The 16,343-nt window shown below is 42.3% G+C and overlaps 1 protein-coding gene across 1 annotated transcript in view; it reads right to left on the bottom strand.

Moving 5' to 3' along the window:
• Commd1 (copper metabolism domain containing 1) overlaps nt 1-16,343 on the bottom strand; it is a 68,467-nt gene that overhangs the window by 19,835 nt on the left and 32,289 nt on the right. The window contains exon 2 of the mRNA XM_004660098.3: nt 303-584. Within this exon, the coding sequence (XP_004660155.2) occupies nt 303-584 (282 nt within the window). The remainder of the gene's footprint in view (nt 1-302; nt 585-16,343) is intronic.

Below are 16,343 nucleotides of genomic sequence, written 5' to 3'. Positions count from 1 at the left end.
ATCAGTGTCATTGCCTTTGAGATTGTGAGAACATGAAATCACCTTACTGACCAATCCTGTGGCTGATTTTTAAGACAGTCCATAATTGGGAATATCAAAATGTCAGATGGTTCTAATATCAAAATGTCAGATGGCTCTAATATCAAATGGTCAGACGGTTCTATTTCTACCAAGGATTCTAGGTACTTTCTTTATAGCTCTTACTATCTCTGCACAGACTGCTCAGAGCAATCAGAATGTATGGACTGGAATGTAACTGAAAACACAGTTCACAAAGGAAAACTGACTGAAGGTAAACTCACCTGCCCATTTTCCCCAAATTCCAGCTCCACTATGGCAACAGGGGTGTGTATTTGAGCAGAGTGTCTTGATTGCGACTTGCCATCAATTCTCCAACTCAAGCCCCGAAGTCCCTTGTCCCAACGGCTCTGGTTCATGAGGCTCTCACGAATTTTGGTCTTGTGGCTCTTCCAAAACTTGGAAATGACAGCAGCTTGTTCAGATGTGATCCCACCTTGCTTTTTAGTTTGAGCAGTCAAGAATGCCTCCAGCTGGTTGAAATCCATGTCAGCAGACGCAATAGACTATAAAGATAACAAAAATCCAATAAAGCTGGGGTGGGGGAAATGGCTCAGTGGTTAAAAGTGCTTGCTGTACGACCTGATGACCAGACTCTGAATCCCCAGCGGCCATGTACAGCTGGACAGAAGCAACACAACGTCTGTGACCCCAATACAAGCACAGCGACAGAGGCAGGGTCAGGAGAACCCTGAAGCTTGTGGGCATGCTAGTGGGAGCAACACTTAAGAAGTCAGGCCAGGTGTGGTGGCACACTCCTTTAATCCCAGCACTCAGGAGGCAGAGGGAGGAGGACTCTGAGTATGAAGTCAGCCTGGGTCTACAGAGTGAGTTCTAGGTCAGCCTAGGCTAGAGTGAGACCCTACCTCAAAAAAACAGCAAAAAGGAAAATAAAATCAGGATATAGAAAGAGAAGAATTTCAGTCTAAGGGCATATTAAGTATTGTCAATAAAATCATAGAAGAAAAGCTCCCCCAAATAAGGAATGAGATGCCAATACAGGCAGACGAGGCTTTTAGAACACCAAACAGACAAGACCAGAAAAGAACCTCTCCTAACCATATTATAATTAAAGTACTCAACACAGAGGCCCCCCAGAAATTTGAAAATTGAAAGCAGTAAGAGAGAAGCACCTGGTTACCTATAAAGGCAAGCCCAAGAGGAGAACAACAGACACTCAACACCAACTGTAAAAAGACCGTAATGGCCAGCCCACAGTACTATATCCAACAAAAACATCAGAACTGGAAGGGGAAGAACTTTACATAACAAAAGCAGGCTAAAGGCATGCATGACCACACAGCTGTACAGAAAACACCTGAGGGATCCCTGGGACTGAAGAGAAGGAAGAGCGCACACAGGAAAGAGGAGACCGTGGCTGAACAATGGTTCATGCAGGAGGGGATAGAAAAACAGCAACCACTACAAAATCAAGATCGACAGGAATAAATACACACCTTTCACTAGTAACTCTTAACATCAACAGCCTCAATGCCCCAACCAAAAGACACAGATTGACAGACTAGACTAAAAGGCAGGACCCTTCTGTTTTTGCCTCCAAGAAACTCAACTCTCCATTAAAAGACAGGTACCATCTTAGGATGAAAAATGGTGTTTCAAACAAATGGGCCTAGGAAACAAGCAGGGATTGCTCTTCTAACATCTGACAGGACAGACTTCAAACCAACACCAGAAAAGATAAAGAAGGTCACTTTATATTGATTAAAGGAATAACCCGACAAGAGGACATTATAATTCTAAATATATACACATCAAGCATGGGGACACCCAATTTAATTAAACCAACACTACTGGATGTAGATGTCAGAGATAACCCCAGACGCAATAGTAGTGGATGACTTCAATACCCTACTCTCACCAAGGACTAAAGAGAAAAGCACCTGGATTAAATTATATCATAGAACCAATGGACCTAACAGACATCTACCGAGCTGCAAATGCTGCAGAACAAATATTCTTTTCAGCAGCACATGGAACCTTCTCTAAAATATAACATATATTAGGATACAAAGCAAATCTTAAGAATTATAGGAACAAGTATGTCTTAACAAATATAGCAAGACTGAAATAATTCCTTGTACTCTATCTGATCACAACGGGGTAAAACTACAAATCAACAACAAGAAAGACTGTAGAACACACACAAACGTATGGACATTAAACAATATGCCACTGAATAAAGAATAGGACATTGAAGAAATCAAGAAGAAAATCAAAAAAATTCTAGAATTAAATGATAATGAAAACATAGCCTACCAAAATCTTCCCACAGGAAAATTCATATCTTTCAGTGCCTATATTAAGAAATTAGAGCTGGGTGTGGTGGCACATGCCTTTAATTGCAGCACTCGGGAGGCAGAGGTAGGAGGACTGCCATGAGTTCAAGGCCACACTGAGACTACAAAGTGAATTCCAGGTCAGCCTGGGCCAGAGTGAGACCCTACCTCGAAAAACAAAAAAAAAAAAAAAAAAAAAAGAGGAAGAAGAAGAAGAAAGAAAAAAATTAGGTCATAAATAAATAAGTTAATGTTATATCTTAAGGCCTTAGGCAAAAAAGAACAAACCAAACCAAAAATCAGTAGATAGAAAGAAATAATAAAGATCAAGGCAGAAATTAGTGAAAGAGAAAAAAAATACAAAGAATCAATGAAACAAAGAGTTGGTTGTTTGAAAAGATAAACAAGATTAATGGGAATTGAACTCAGGACCTTACACTTGTGCAGTAAGCCCTTTGCCCACTGAGGCACCTCCAACCCTTAGGATCTGACTTATAAATAACCAGCTTAGGGCTGGCGTGATAGCTCAGAGGCTAAAGGCGCTTACTTGCAAAGCCTGCAGGCCATGGTTCAATTCCCCAACACCCAAGTAAAGCCAGATGCAAAGTGGTGCATGAGTCTGGTGTTTGTTTGCAGCAATAAGAGTGTCTCTCTCTCACCACACACACACACACACCCCAACATAAAATATGTGTGTGTGTGTGTGTGTGTGTGTGTGTGTGTGTGTATGTATGTATGTATGTATGTGTGTATGTATTTTGCCAGTTTTATAGCGGAAATATGAAATAAAATTTTTAAATAATGAAATGAAAATATATTTGCTCTCTGATGAACTCTTACATAATTTCACAGTGCCTTATTGATAGGCCTGGTTTGACACACAATTGTATCATGTCTTGTTTATTAAAAACAATAAATAAGTTTTGTTAAATGAACACATTCCTTTAGCTTTGCAGTCTATCTTCAGTCAAGCAGCTCAATCACTTCTCTGACAAACACTTCATTACACTTTTCCTTGCATTTTCAAAACTCAATTTCCATTGCAACTGGATTGTTCATTCCAGCATTCAAGAAAATACAGTAACTGGGAGCTGAGGAGAAGGCTTAGCAGTTAATGTTGCTTTCCTGCAAAGTGTGCCATCCTGAGATTGATTCCCTAGCATCCATGTAAAGCCAGAGGCAAAACGGTGCATGTATCTGTGATCCCAATGTCCCTACGACAATGGGAGGTAGAGCCAGGAGAATCCGAAGCTAGACTGGCCTTTGCAACGACAGAAAGAGCCCCCGTCTCAGAGAAGGTGGAAGAGGAGCACACCTGGATGCTGTCCTCCGACCGCCACACGCAGGCCACGACACACGCATGCCCCCGCACTTTAAACAGATAAACAAAGCACAGGAACTAAATACATGCTCGAGTATAATAAATGTCGTAAGCTTGCACAGTACTCTTAAAACAACAGTATTGGGCTAGAGAGATGGCTTAGTGGTTAAGCGCTTGCCTGTGAAGCCTAAGGACCCCGGTTCGAGGCTCGGTTCCCCAGGTCCCACGTTAGCCAGATGCACAAAGGGGCGCACGCATCTGGAGTTTGTTTGCAGAGGCTGGAAGCCCTGGCGCGCCCATTCCCTCTCTCTCCCTCTGTCTTTCTCTCTGTGTCTGCTGCTCTCAAATAAATAAATAAATAAATTAAAAAATACATTAAAAAAAAAAACAACAACAGTATTTATTTATTTGCAAGTAGAGAGAGAGAATGAGAATGGGTGCACCAGGCCTAGTGTCAATTCAAATGACCTCCAGACACATGCGCCACTTTGTGCGTCGGACTTTTACCTGGGTACTGGGGAACTGAACCCAGGCCTTCAAACTTCGCAAGCAACTGCCTTTAGCCACTGAGCCATCTCTCTGGCCCTGCAAAGTACTCTTTCATCTTGCAGAGAATTTTCACATCTGTTACTTCAGTTAAGACCCATAACCTATTTTCGAAAATAATATGATAGACAAAAGTACTATTAGTCTTTTTTCTTTTGAGGCAAGCCCAAGAGACTGCCTTTTCTTGTTTACTTTTTATGGGAGAGTGAGAGAGAGAGAATTGACACACCTGGCCTCCAGCCACTGCAGTTGAACTCGAGACTTACGAGCCCTTGTGCACATGTGCAGCCTTGCGCGTTGCATCACTGTGCATCTGGCTTTCGTAGGACCTGGAGAGTTGAACGTGAGTCCTTAGGCTTTGCAGGCAAGTGCCTTATCTGTGAAGCCATTTCTCCAGCCCTATTAGTTCTTTTTATTCTCAATTTATAGAAATAGAAACTGAAGCATGGAGAAGACAACTGATTTTCTAAAAAGTTCAGAGAACCAAAATAATCTGATTGCCTGAGTTTCTCTGATTACAAAAACAGACTCTGCATTATTATCAATAAAACAATTTAAACCAGTATATTCTTCCAACAATGGAACAAAAATGCCACTACCTAGGGATTAGCTATAAAACACTTCATTTATAAACTTCAGAGAGTCTAAAGCACTGAACAATAAAATGAAGATTGTCACCATCAGCTTTTTTTTAAGGTTTGGCTGTTTTAGCAAAGAATGTGCTATCAGAATTTAAGGGCCAGCTAGTTTGGTTTAACAGTAAACAGGAAACCTGAGGGAAAATTGAGAAGGGAGAGTGGAGTCAAATGACAGTGAGCCAAAACCCAACTTGAGATTTGTTGTACGCAGGTAATAAGGAGCCACAAAAGCTAGGTAACCGGGTCATCAGGAGGCAGAGCCGAATGTTCTTTTTGAAGCTGAAACTGAGAACAGTAAGTCGCTGTGGGAAAGTGGAAAACCATCAGAGGGTACAGCAATGAGGACTGGATGAAGACAGTGACAGTTCATGGTGGCGCAGGGCCAGCTTGGGAGGATCAGGACTTTAAGGTCTTCCTCAGCTACCTGGTAAGTTTGAGGACAGCTTGGACTACATGAGACACTGTCACACACACACACACAAAAAAAAAACAGACACACACGAGTATGTACACACGCACACGCACACACATACAACACACACATGCACACACATACTTGCACACAGCATGTAAGTGAACCTGTGGTGTTATTCTGGTTGGGTCTAATCAGTATCTTGAAATAAGGTCAACTGATCCAAAGGTAACACAATTAGAAATTAAATGAGGCTGGGCACTCAAAAGACAGAGGTATGAGGATCACTATGAGCTAGAGGCCAGCCTGAGACTACAAAGTGAGTTCTAGGTTAGCCTGGGCTAGTGAGGCCCTATCTCAAAAACAAAAAAAAGGAAAAAAAAAGAAATTAAATGAGGAATTTACTTTGGTTTGAGTTCAAAGACATCAATTTATACTTAATTTTAAAAAATCAGTTAGGTGTGGTGTTACACCCTTGAATTCCAGCATTCGAGAGGCAAAGGTAGGAGGATCATCATGAGTTCAAGGGCAGCCTGAGACTATATAGTGAATTCCAGGTCAGCCTGGGCTAGAGCAAGACTCTACCACAGGGAAAATAAATAAATAAATAAGTAAATAAACATCTGAATGGTTCCCACGACACACAAAAACCGTTCAAAGCATGACCTTTCGGTAGCCTACAACAGCAACCAGACATTCATCTGTATGGGTTACTTCTTCATTGATGGAACAAAATACTTGGCCCAGTGCAATCTAAGGAAGGAAAGAGTCCATATTTTCTCAAATAGTTTTGAAGAAAATTTATCACAGTGGGTGGGGAATACAATAAAATTACAAAAGAAAAAATTCTGAATCTTACAGGAGAGGCCAACCCAGGTATATATGACAGGACTGGTGAAGATATTCCCCATGTCACATTATAACCCTACCTCGAAAAGCCAAAAAAATATGTATTTCAAACACCAAACACAGAGAACACAAAGACAGAATTCTAAAAGCTGTAAGAGCAAAACAGCTCATCACTTCCAAAGGTAAGCTTATCAAAATTACATCCACTTTTTCAATGGAAACTCTAAAAGCCAAAGGTCTTGGAATGGAGTATTTCAAAATGTGAAAGACCACAGCTGCCAATCCAAATTACTACCCCTCATAATACAAGGTGAAAGAAAAAACTTTCCATGATAAAAGTCAGCTTTATGACTACATGAACACTAAGCCAGCCCTGTAAAGAATACTAGTGGAGGGCTGGAGAGATGGCTTAGCGGTTAAGCACTTGCCTGTGAAGCCTAAGGACCCCGGTTCAAGGCTCAATTCCCCAGGACTCATGTTATCCAGATGCACAAGGGGGCGCACGCATCTGGAGTTCGTTTGCAGTGGCTGGAGGCCCTGGCGCGCCCATTCTCTCTGGCTCTCTGCCTCTCTCTCTCTCTCTCTCTCTCTCTCTCTCTCTCTCTGTTGCTCCCAAATAAATAAAAATAAAAATAAAGAATACTAGTGGAATATTTCTCACTGAAGAGAAGAATAAACATACTTAAGAGGCTTTAGGAGAGAAAAAACAATAACCAAAACCAGAAAAGTTGAAGATCAAGACAACACAAAGCTCTATAAAATCTTCATTTTGACAGAGATTAATTCACACCTCTAAGTTATAACTGAACATTAGGGAGCTCAATTTTCCAATCAAAAGACACAGGTTAATAGGCTGGATCACAAAACTGGATCCAAGGGCTGGAGAGATGGCTCAGCAGTTAAAGGCACTTGCTTATAAAGCCTTCAGGCTCAGGTTCCATACCCCAGTACCCATGTAAAGACAGATGCATAAAATGGTGCATGAGTCTGAAATTTATTTGCAGAGGCAGGAAGCAATGGTGTGCCCATATTCATTCATTCTTTCTCTCAAATGAATAAAATATTTTTTAAATTATGAAAAACTGGATCCATCCATTTGCTGTCTTCAAGAAACCCACCTTATCATTAAAGATAGATAGCAACTTAAGGTATAAGGATGGAAAAATATATTCCAGTGGAAATAGGAAACAAGCATGTGTGGCCGTACAAATATCTGACAAAACAGACTTCAAACCAAAGCCATCAAAAGTCACTTTAAACTCATCAAGGGAACAACACAAGACTCCAAAGAATACACATTCTTCTCAGCAGCTCATAGAACCTTCTCTAAAACAGATCATATATTATGACATAAAACAAGTCTACACAAACTGAGGAAAACTGCTAGTGTTATATCTGACCACAATGCCATTAAGCTAGGTATCAACAAGATAAACAAGAAAGCCGGGCGTGGTAGCGCACGCCTTTAATCCCAGCACTCCGGAGGCACAGGTAGGAGGATCGCCATGAGTTCAAGGCCACCCTGAGATGACAGAGTTAATTCCAGGTCAGCCTGGGCTAGAGAGAAACCCTACCTTGAAAAACCAAAAAAATAAAGAAAAAGAAAAAGAAATAAAAAAGAGAAACAAGAGAAAATACATCAACTCTGAAAGACTGAACAACACATCTACTGAACAATAAATGGGTCACTGAAGAAGAAGAAAATAAAAAATTCCTAGAATTGAATGATAATGAAAATCCAGCATATGGGACAGAATAAAGGCAGTCCTCACAGGGAAGTTAATGGGACGAAATGCCTACGTTACAAAAACAGTGAGATCACAAGTAAGTTACAGTCTGAAGACTTTGGAAAAGCAGTAACAATACAAACCCCGAAATACCAGATCAAAAGAAGTAATCAAGATTAGGGGGAAAAATCAATTAAGTGCAAATGAAGAAAATAATTTAAAAACTGATGAAAATAAAAACCAGGCTCTTTGAAACAAATAAACAAGATTGTAAAATTCGTGGCCAAAGTGATCAGAAAAAGAGGATTCCAATCAATAAGATTAGAGGTGAAAAAGAGATGTTACAACAGACACCAATGAAATACCAAAGCCAGACAGAGACACAAGAAAATTATACACCAATATCCCAGATGAACTCAGATAAAAATTCTCAATAACATTCTTGCAAATCAAATCCGGGGACACTGTAAAAGTATCGTCTGCCTTGATCAAGTCAGGGAAGCAGGGATGGTTCAATATATGGGAACTGATAATTGTAATACATCACTTAAACAGACTTAAGGTAAACAATCATATGAACGTTTCAATACATAGAGAAAAAGCCTTCAACAAAAGACAGCATGCCTTCATGACTAAAACACTGGAGAGACTGGGAATGGAGGCTTCGTATCTCAATGCTGAAAGGACTACATACAACAGACGTAAAGCCAGTGTCACACCAAGTGGGGGAAAGCTTGAAGCCTTCCCATTAAGGTCAGGAAGAAGACCAGGGTGTTCTCTTACCACTGCAGCCCAGCACCGTACTTGACGTCTCAGCTCAAGCTCTTGGAGCGAGCTAATAAGCAGAAACCTTCGACTTGAGGCACTTGTTTTAGACCTAAGGAAAGGTCTCTAGTCTTGGAGGCCTATGACAGGCGCTGTGGGGCACACTGGTTTTTAATGGCCTTTCTTGAAGAACTTTGGAATCGCTGTTCTGAAGTGAGTAGGATTTTCAGAACACGAGCAGTGACGCTAGTAGGTCCAGAAAACTGATACCCCAAGATCAACTAGAACAAGAATGTGGCCTAAATGAACCAATGAAAAACCCTAACTTTCTTGGCTTCTGTTGTTCTTATTGTTGTTTGGAATATTTCTAGCTTTTAAAATCTATTTTCTGGTCAACCTTCTCTTAAACTAACTTATCTACCACACATAACAGTAATCTACATCTTTGTAAATAAAACTGAAACAAGTTTTTCTGAGAGGAACCCTCCAAAATTCTGAAAGTCTTACTAGAATGTGACATTTGAGAAAAATGCACAGAATCAGGCATGAGCAGAGGTCTTAAGGAACAGAAGGATGACCAAACAGAGCCAATGCTCATGAAGCTCTCTTAGGAAAACCAGTTTCACGGGATTTCCAGCCACCTAGGTAAGTCGACAAGGTCATCTTCTTATACGCCTAGAGCCTGCAGCAAGAAAACAGGATTCAACCACATCTACTGCATTACAGATGAAGTCGGTCAGGCTTAGCTTCCTAGCCTCAAGAAACTATGAAAGTCCAATCTGATAGAGACATGGAGTTTGGACATGAATTTAGATCCCCAGTACACACACGAAGAAGGGGGGGGGGAGGAGGAGGAAGAGGAAGGAAGAGAAGAAGAAGAAGAAAGGAGAAGCAGCAGCAGCAGCAGCAGGGTACCGAACACACACCTGTGATCCCAGTACCAGGAAGGTGGGGACAGGGAAATTCCTAAGGCTTGCTGGCTAGCTTGTCTAGTCAAATCAGTGAGCCCAGTGTTCAGCAGGAGACCTTGTCTCAAGAAAATAAGGTGGGAAATGATAGAGGAAGACACTCAACATCAAACACACACACACACACACACACACAGCCCAATGAAGCCAGGTATGGTGGCACACCCCTTTAATACCAGCACTTGGAAAGCAGAGGTAGGTAGATGGTGTGAGTTCAAGGCCAGCCTAAATCACAGAATGAGTTCCAGGTTGGCCTGGGCTAGTGTGAGACCCTACCTCAAAAACAGCCCCCGCCCCCCAAAAAAAGTACAATGAAGGTAATGATGCTCAGTTTTAAAAAGTCTGATCTCAGACTGGAGAGATGGCTTAGCAGTTAAGCGCTTGCCTGTGAAGCTTAAGGACCCCAGTTCGAGGCTCAATTCCCCAGGACCCACGTTAGCCAGATGCACAAGGGGGCACAAGCATCTGGAGTTCGTTTATAGAGGCTAGAAGCTCTGGAGCGCCCATTCTCTCTCTCTCTCTCTCTGCCTCCTTCTCTCTGTCTCTCTCAAATAAATAAATAAACAAAAAAAAAATTTAAAGTCTGGTCTGAGATTGTTCGTATATTTCAACAAAGCAAACTTTAAAAGGTCTATGTGGGAGCCAGGAATGGTGGCGCATGCCTTTGATTGATCCCAGCACTTGGGAGGCAGAGGTAGGAGATCACCGTGAGTTCAAGGCCACCCTGAGACTACGCAGTGAATTCCAGGTCAGCCTGGGCTAGAGCGAGACCGTACCTCGAAAAACCAAAACCAAAAAAAAAAAAAAAGGGTCTGTGGGGCCGGTTACCATTCTTAAGGCACTATGTAAATGATTAGGCCGAATTGAACCCAGGAATAACTGTGACACATAAATATGTGACATATAAATAATCTTTAAAGCCAACACCTGGAAGTCTCAGCTGGCTGCCCTCTGGAGTAGACACTGGGTTGACAATCTCACAGGGTGCTCCGGGTGCTGCTGTGTCCTCGTCTGATCTGGTTTTCTTTCCCTGTGCTGATCTCAGACTTCACACTTCTAATATTAATACTCTCTTCCAAGTAATTAACCTGGTTCTTGGTTTGGGGGCGTTATTTGTTTTTTTAATTTACAGCAAACAGGAGAGAAATGTGAGATGCACTCAGCCTCACTAGTTTGTAGATGCTAAAATGTGGGGAGCATGTCACCCCAAGTTGTCTTTTTAGCATAAGGATTATTTAGCTGAGTAGAAAGTTCTCTACCTGTATTTGTTTAAGATGAAAGTACAAACTCACAAATATGAAAGCTGTCCTGCTCCACCTTTCTACGAGGAGGAGCAAAGGCTGACCACTAATGACAAGTCCAGGAGCAGCAGGTCTTCCTACGTGCTGCCTTCCTGTAAGCTGCTGCCTCGGGGAACACAAAATCATTTTCCTCTACCTATCACTGCACGAAAAGCGCACCATTCTTTGCTGAACACAAACATAAGCCGCTTTTCAAAGTCACCTCTCTGAGAACGACTCCTTCCCTGGGGGTCTGTCAGGAAGGACATGGACATTTAGGAACACAAATTTCTTAACCTAAGTTGTCTTCCAGCCTTTCACTAAATGCTGCTGAAGGTTTTGAACCAGGTTTTCAAGAATGTCATCTGGTCAGTGATGTCACAAGCCCCAAATTCCCCACACAGAATTTCTCTTCAAAACGGAACATCTGATTATCCACCCAACAAAGCAGCTTTCCCCTTCTCTAATCCTATAAATCCTGCCCTATCAACAAACCGGGAAGGCAGATTTAAGCCTCTACCCCTGACCTCCCTGCCGGCTGACTGCCAATAGTCTTGTCTTTTTGCAAAAGTCAAATGCTATAGTACTGGTCTCTAACACTCGTGGATAATAATGTTCAGATCAATCACCTGAGTTATTTTTAAGCTACTTTATTTATTTATTATTTATGAGAGAGAGAGAGAGAGAGAGAGAGAGAGAGAGAGAATGGGTGTTCCAGGGCCTCTAGCCACTGCAAACAAATCCCAGACACATGCACCATCATGTGTATTTGGCTTATGTGGGCCCTGGGAAATCAAACCTGGCTCCTCAGGCTTTAAGTACCTTAACCGCTAAGCCATCGCTCCAGCCCACATCCAAGGTTTTCATATTTTTTATACTTTCTTATAATCATTTTAATTTACTTGAGAGAGAGAGAGAGGCAGTGAATATGGGTGTATAAGAGTTTTTTGCCACTGCAAATAAACTCCAGACACACTGACCATTTGTACATCTGCCTTTATGTAAGTACTGGAGAACTGAACATTGCAAGCAAGCACTTTGAACTACTGAGCCATCTCTCTAGCCTTTTCTACATTTTCAAACTCATTTTTACTTGTAAATTTCCTTCCAGATACAACGAACAAACGCAATGTGTTGTCTTTATGCAGATCCTGGTTTGGCCAAACCAGCAATAAATGACACTAGGTATGATTAGAGGAATTCTAATTACACAACTATTATAAATTTTGTTACTTGAGGGCTGGAGAGATGGCTTAGTGGTTAAGGCGCTTGCTCACAAAGAACCCAGGTTCGATTCCCCCTGTACCCACGTAAGCCAGATGTACAAGGTGGCGCATGTGTCTGGAGTTCATCTGCAGTGGCTGGAGGCCCTGGCGTGCCAATTCTCTCCCTCCCTCTCTCTCTCATAGAACGGCATAAATAGCTGTTTGAATATGGTTACTCGAGGACTGGAGAGCGGCTCAGTGGCACAGTGTGTGCCTAGCATGCGCAGCCCTGAGTTCCATCCCCAGAACTCATTTAGAAGGAAAGAGAAAACAGAACAGAAAACAAACAGGTGTGGTGTCACAAACTGATAATCCTAGCACTTAAATGGCAGAAACAGGAGGATCAGAAACTCAAGGTCAACCTCAGCTACAAATGAAGTTGTAGGCCAGCCTGGTGCTCCATGAGACCCTGTCTCGAAAAACAAACAAAGCAGCCGGGTGTGGTGGCGCACGCCTTTAATCCCAGCACTCGGGAGGTAGAGGGAGGAGGATCGCCGTGAGTTCAAGGCCACCCTGAGACTACATAGTGAATTCCAGGTCAGCTTGGGCTAGAATGAGACCCTACCTCAAAAAACCAAAAAAAAAAAAAAAACCAAAGGGGGGGGGGGAAATCAATTTTGTTACTTATATAATCGCTTGGTGGTCATGTGACTTAGAAATAGCCACTAGTGGCTAACAATACCTACACAAGACCTGCATGATAGGAGGAAAAAAAGTGATGACATTAAGAGAAAAGAGGGCTGGAGAGATGGCTTAGCAGTTATGGCACTTACCTGCAAAGCCAAAGGACCCCGGTTTGATTCCCCAGGACCTATGTAAGCCAGATGCACAAGATGGCATATGTATCTGGAGAATGTCTGCAGTTGCTGGAGGCCCTGGCATGCCCATTCTCTCTATCTGCCTCTTCTTCTTCCTCTATCATAAATAAATAAATAAACAAATAATAAATGTTTTTGAAAAAAGAAGAAAAAGAGAAGAGAGACTAATTGGAAACAAGGGATTCAGTAGAGGGGGGATTTGGGAGGGGGAAAAGGGAGGGGACTATGATCATGGTAAAATTGTCTATGTTTATGAAAGTTGCCAATAAAAAGTTTTTTTAAATGACCACTAAAAGTGAAATATCGCAGGGTGTAGTGGTGCACGCCTTTAATCCCAATACTCAAGAGGCAGAGGTAGGAGATCGCTGAGTTCAGGGTTAGCCTGAGACGACTATATATATTCCAGGTCAGATTGGGCTAGATTGAGACCCAACCTCAAAAAAGAAAAAGAAAAAGAAAGAAAAATACAAAAATAAATAGTAACCTTTTTAAACTGGGGTGAGAGTTATATCATCTCTGCTTTAGTTATATATCTAAGTATTATAACTAAAGAAGTTTCTATTTTTAGAAATTTAAAGCATAGAGAAAAATCATGTGACTTGCTGCTCACAATCACTTGCTGTTAAGAGGCCCAGTTTGGATTCTAATCCTGCAGCATCTCCATTCTGAGCTCCAGCTTACTCCACGCTGCCTCTTCTTCCATGGCTCACAGTCTGTGCACTGACAGACTTGGGGGAAGGGAAAGGATAGATGGGAGGCTCAATGTGATGTTAGTATTGTCAACCTGACAGGACCCAGAACAGGCCCTTAGGCATATTTAAGAGGGAGTTTCTGCATGGGTTAAATGAGGTGGAACCATCCACCCTAAACGCGGTGGAAGCATTCTCTGACTGCGGCTCGGGACCACATAAATAGGAGAAAGCAAGCTGAGTAGCACCCATCTCTCTGCCCCTTTCCCCGACATAATGGGCCGAACCCTCAAACTGTAAGCCAAAACAAACCCTCTGTGATAGTTAATCTCAACTGTCAACTTTATTGGATCTAGAAACACCTTGGAGATAAGTCTCTGGGCAGGTCTTCTCTGAGGGAGTTTCTATACTAGTTCAACTGAGGCAAAAAACCTACCACCTGAGAGAAACTATACAGTGGACAATGGCTGGGGTCTCAAACCGAATATAAAAGGAGAAAGCGAGTGGGTGTGGTGGCTTTAATCCCACCACACGGGAGGCAGAGATAGGAGGGTCACTGTGAGTTCAAGGCCACCGTGAGACTAATTCCAGGTCATTCTGGGCTCGAGCAAGACTCTACCTCAAAAATCAAAAAATAAAAATAAATAAAAGGAGAAAGGAAGTTGAGCACCAGTCTCTATCATCTCTGCCCACCCCCCACCCCTCTCCCCTCTCTCTCCACTCTTGTCCCTTCCAGTCTGCAGACACAACCAGTGCCTCAGGCTCTTTGGCCGCTTCACCACCATTATAGACTGTGCCCTTCAACTGGAAGCCAAAATAAGCCTTTCCTTCCTTAAGTTGCTTTTTTATAGGTATTTATCACAGCAACAAGTTACTAATACACTTACCAAAAATAATAAATAAATTAACATATATAAAGTATTAAATAGTGTCTGGCATACAGTTCGAACTAGTACAGACCTTGGGCTGGGGAGATGGCTCAGCAGTTAAAGGTGCTTGCTTGCAAAGCCCAATAATCGGGGTTCGATTCCCAAGTACCCAAGGAAGCCAGGTGCACAAAGTGGTGCATGCATCTGGAGTCCGTTTGCAGTGGCTAGAGACCCTGGAGTGCCCGTACTCTCCCTCTCTCTTACTTCCTCTCTCCCTCTCTCTCGCTTTCGCTCTCTGTCTTTCCTTGTAAATAAATGAATAAGTAATAAATAACTAGTGCAGACCACTTGTTCCTTAAAACCTAATGCAGACTAAGAAGAGACTTGTTAGGTAGTTGGAGAAGGACCTGGAAAATGAGCAGTTTGGGCTTTTGTCCTTTTCTTGGGAATGTAATAGTTACAGTAAATGTTAGAGTTAAGACAAAGTCAGAACACTGGGAGGGCCAAAAGAACAAGAGGGCTTTCAGTGGGTCTGAGAGAGCCATGCTGACGAGATAAGGGAAGGGCAGAGCTCTGAAAAAAACAATAAGCCCAGTCTTGACAGACTCCAGCTGGGCCCCCGTGAAGCCTGCCCCCCTTATTTTTCATCATTCTGTTCCGTTCTTCATCGCAAGGCTTGGAAATGGGCGCTCAACCCCACACTGGTCCGGTCACCAAGACAAGAAAGACCACAACCAGCTCCCTAAGTGGAAAGGAAACACATGGACACTTCCTGAAGACTGGTGATGACTGGGCCAAAACTTCGCTTCTCCATGTCATTTCTCTAGCCAGAAAGCCTTCATAAGCCTCTAGACAAAGAAACTCACTGGCAACTCAGTATCCCGTACCCTAGTCTGTGGCAGATAGCTTTACTTTTCCTTCTTTCACTGGGCAACCTCCCTTTGAGTCGCCTCTCACAAAGAATTTCCCCATATGAGAACTCTTCTCTGTTGTTTTCTATATAATAAGTTTGCTTCCTTCTACACGAGGCCTTTTTTTCTCTAAACTTGCTTTCTCTCTGTAATAAAGTTTCTCTTTTAAAACTTAACCTTCTTGTCTATGACATTCATTCCTGAATTTGTGAAACAAAGAAGCTGGATAAAGCCACTGATTCAGTGGCTCTTTGGTGACCATTCAGAGCCTGGCTCCCTAGCCTAGTTCCTGAGTTTAGGGCACCTGACACCTGAGATAAGGCTCTACTGTTCTCCAGGAGACCCATTTCAAAACTGTTATGGGTGGTACTGGGGGAAAGGGGTTATAGATAGAAAAGAACTGAGAAATTCTGAGTCAAAGAAAAGTACACAGGTTTCTTCACTGAGAAGTTTATTCAAGCCTTTAATGTGTCAAAGTCCATCTCCAAGAAAAGAATACAGTATTCAATATTACCTAAATTTTTTTTTCCTCCAAAAATATTAAATTGGGCTGGAGAGGTGGCTAGTGGTTAAGGTGTCTGCCTATGAAGCCTAAGAACCCAGGTTCGATTCTTCAGGTCCCACACATAAGCCAGATGCACAAGGTGACACAGGCATCTGCAGAGTTTGTTTGCGGTGGCTACAGCTCCTGACACACCCATTCTTTCTCCTTCTCCCTCTCTGTCTCAAAGAAAAAGAAGACAATAATATTAACTTGAGGGACTGATTCTGTGGATCTTCGAGGTGCTCTCATTTACATAAAGAAATTAGGACAGGCATGGTAGCACACACCTGCAATCCTAATTTACATAGAGAAATTTAGGTCCATAGAACAGGCATGGTGACACAAACCTGTAATTCCAGTATTCGG

The sequence above is a fragment of the Jaculus jaculus genome, chromosome 18 (assembly GCF_020740685.1).
Source record: "Jaculus jaculus isolate mJacJac1 chromosome 18, mJacJac1.mat.Y.cur, whole genome shotgun sequence".
Lineage (NCBI taxonomy): Eukaryota > Metazoa > Chordata > Mammalia > Rodentia > Dipodidae > Jaculus > Jaculus jaculus.
Note: the sequence above shows the minus strand (reverse complement) of the source record. Positions and strands in the feature narration are given on the sequence as shown.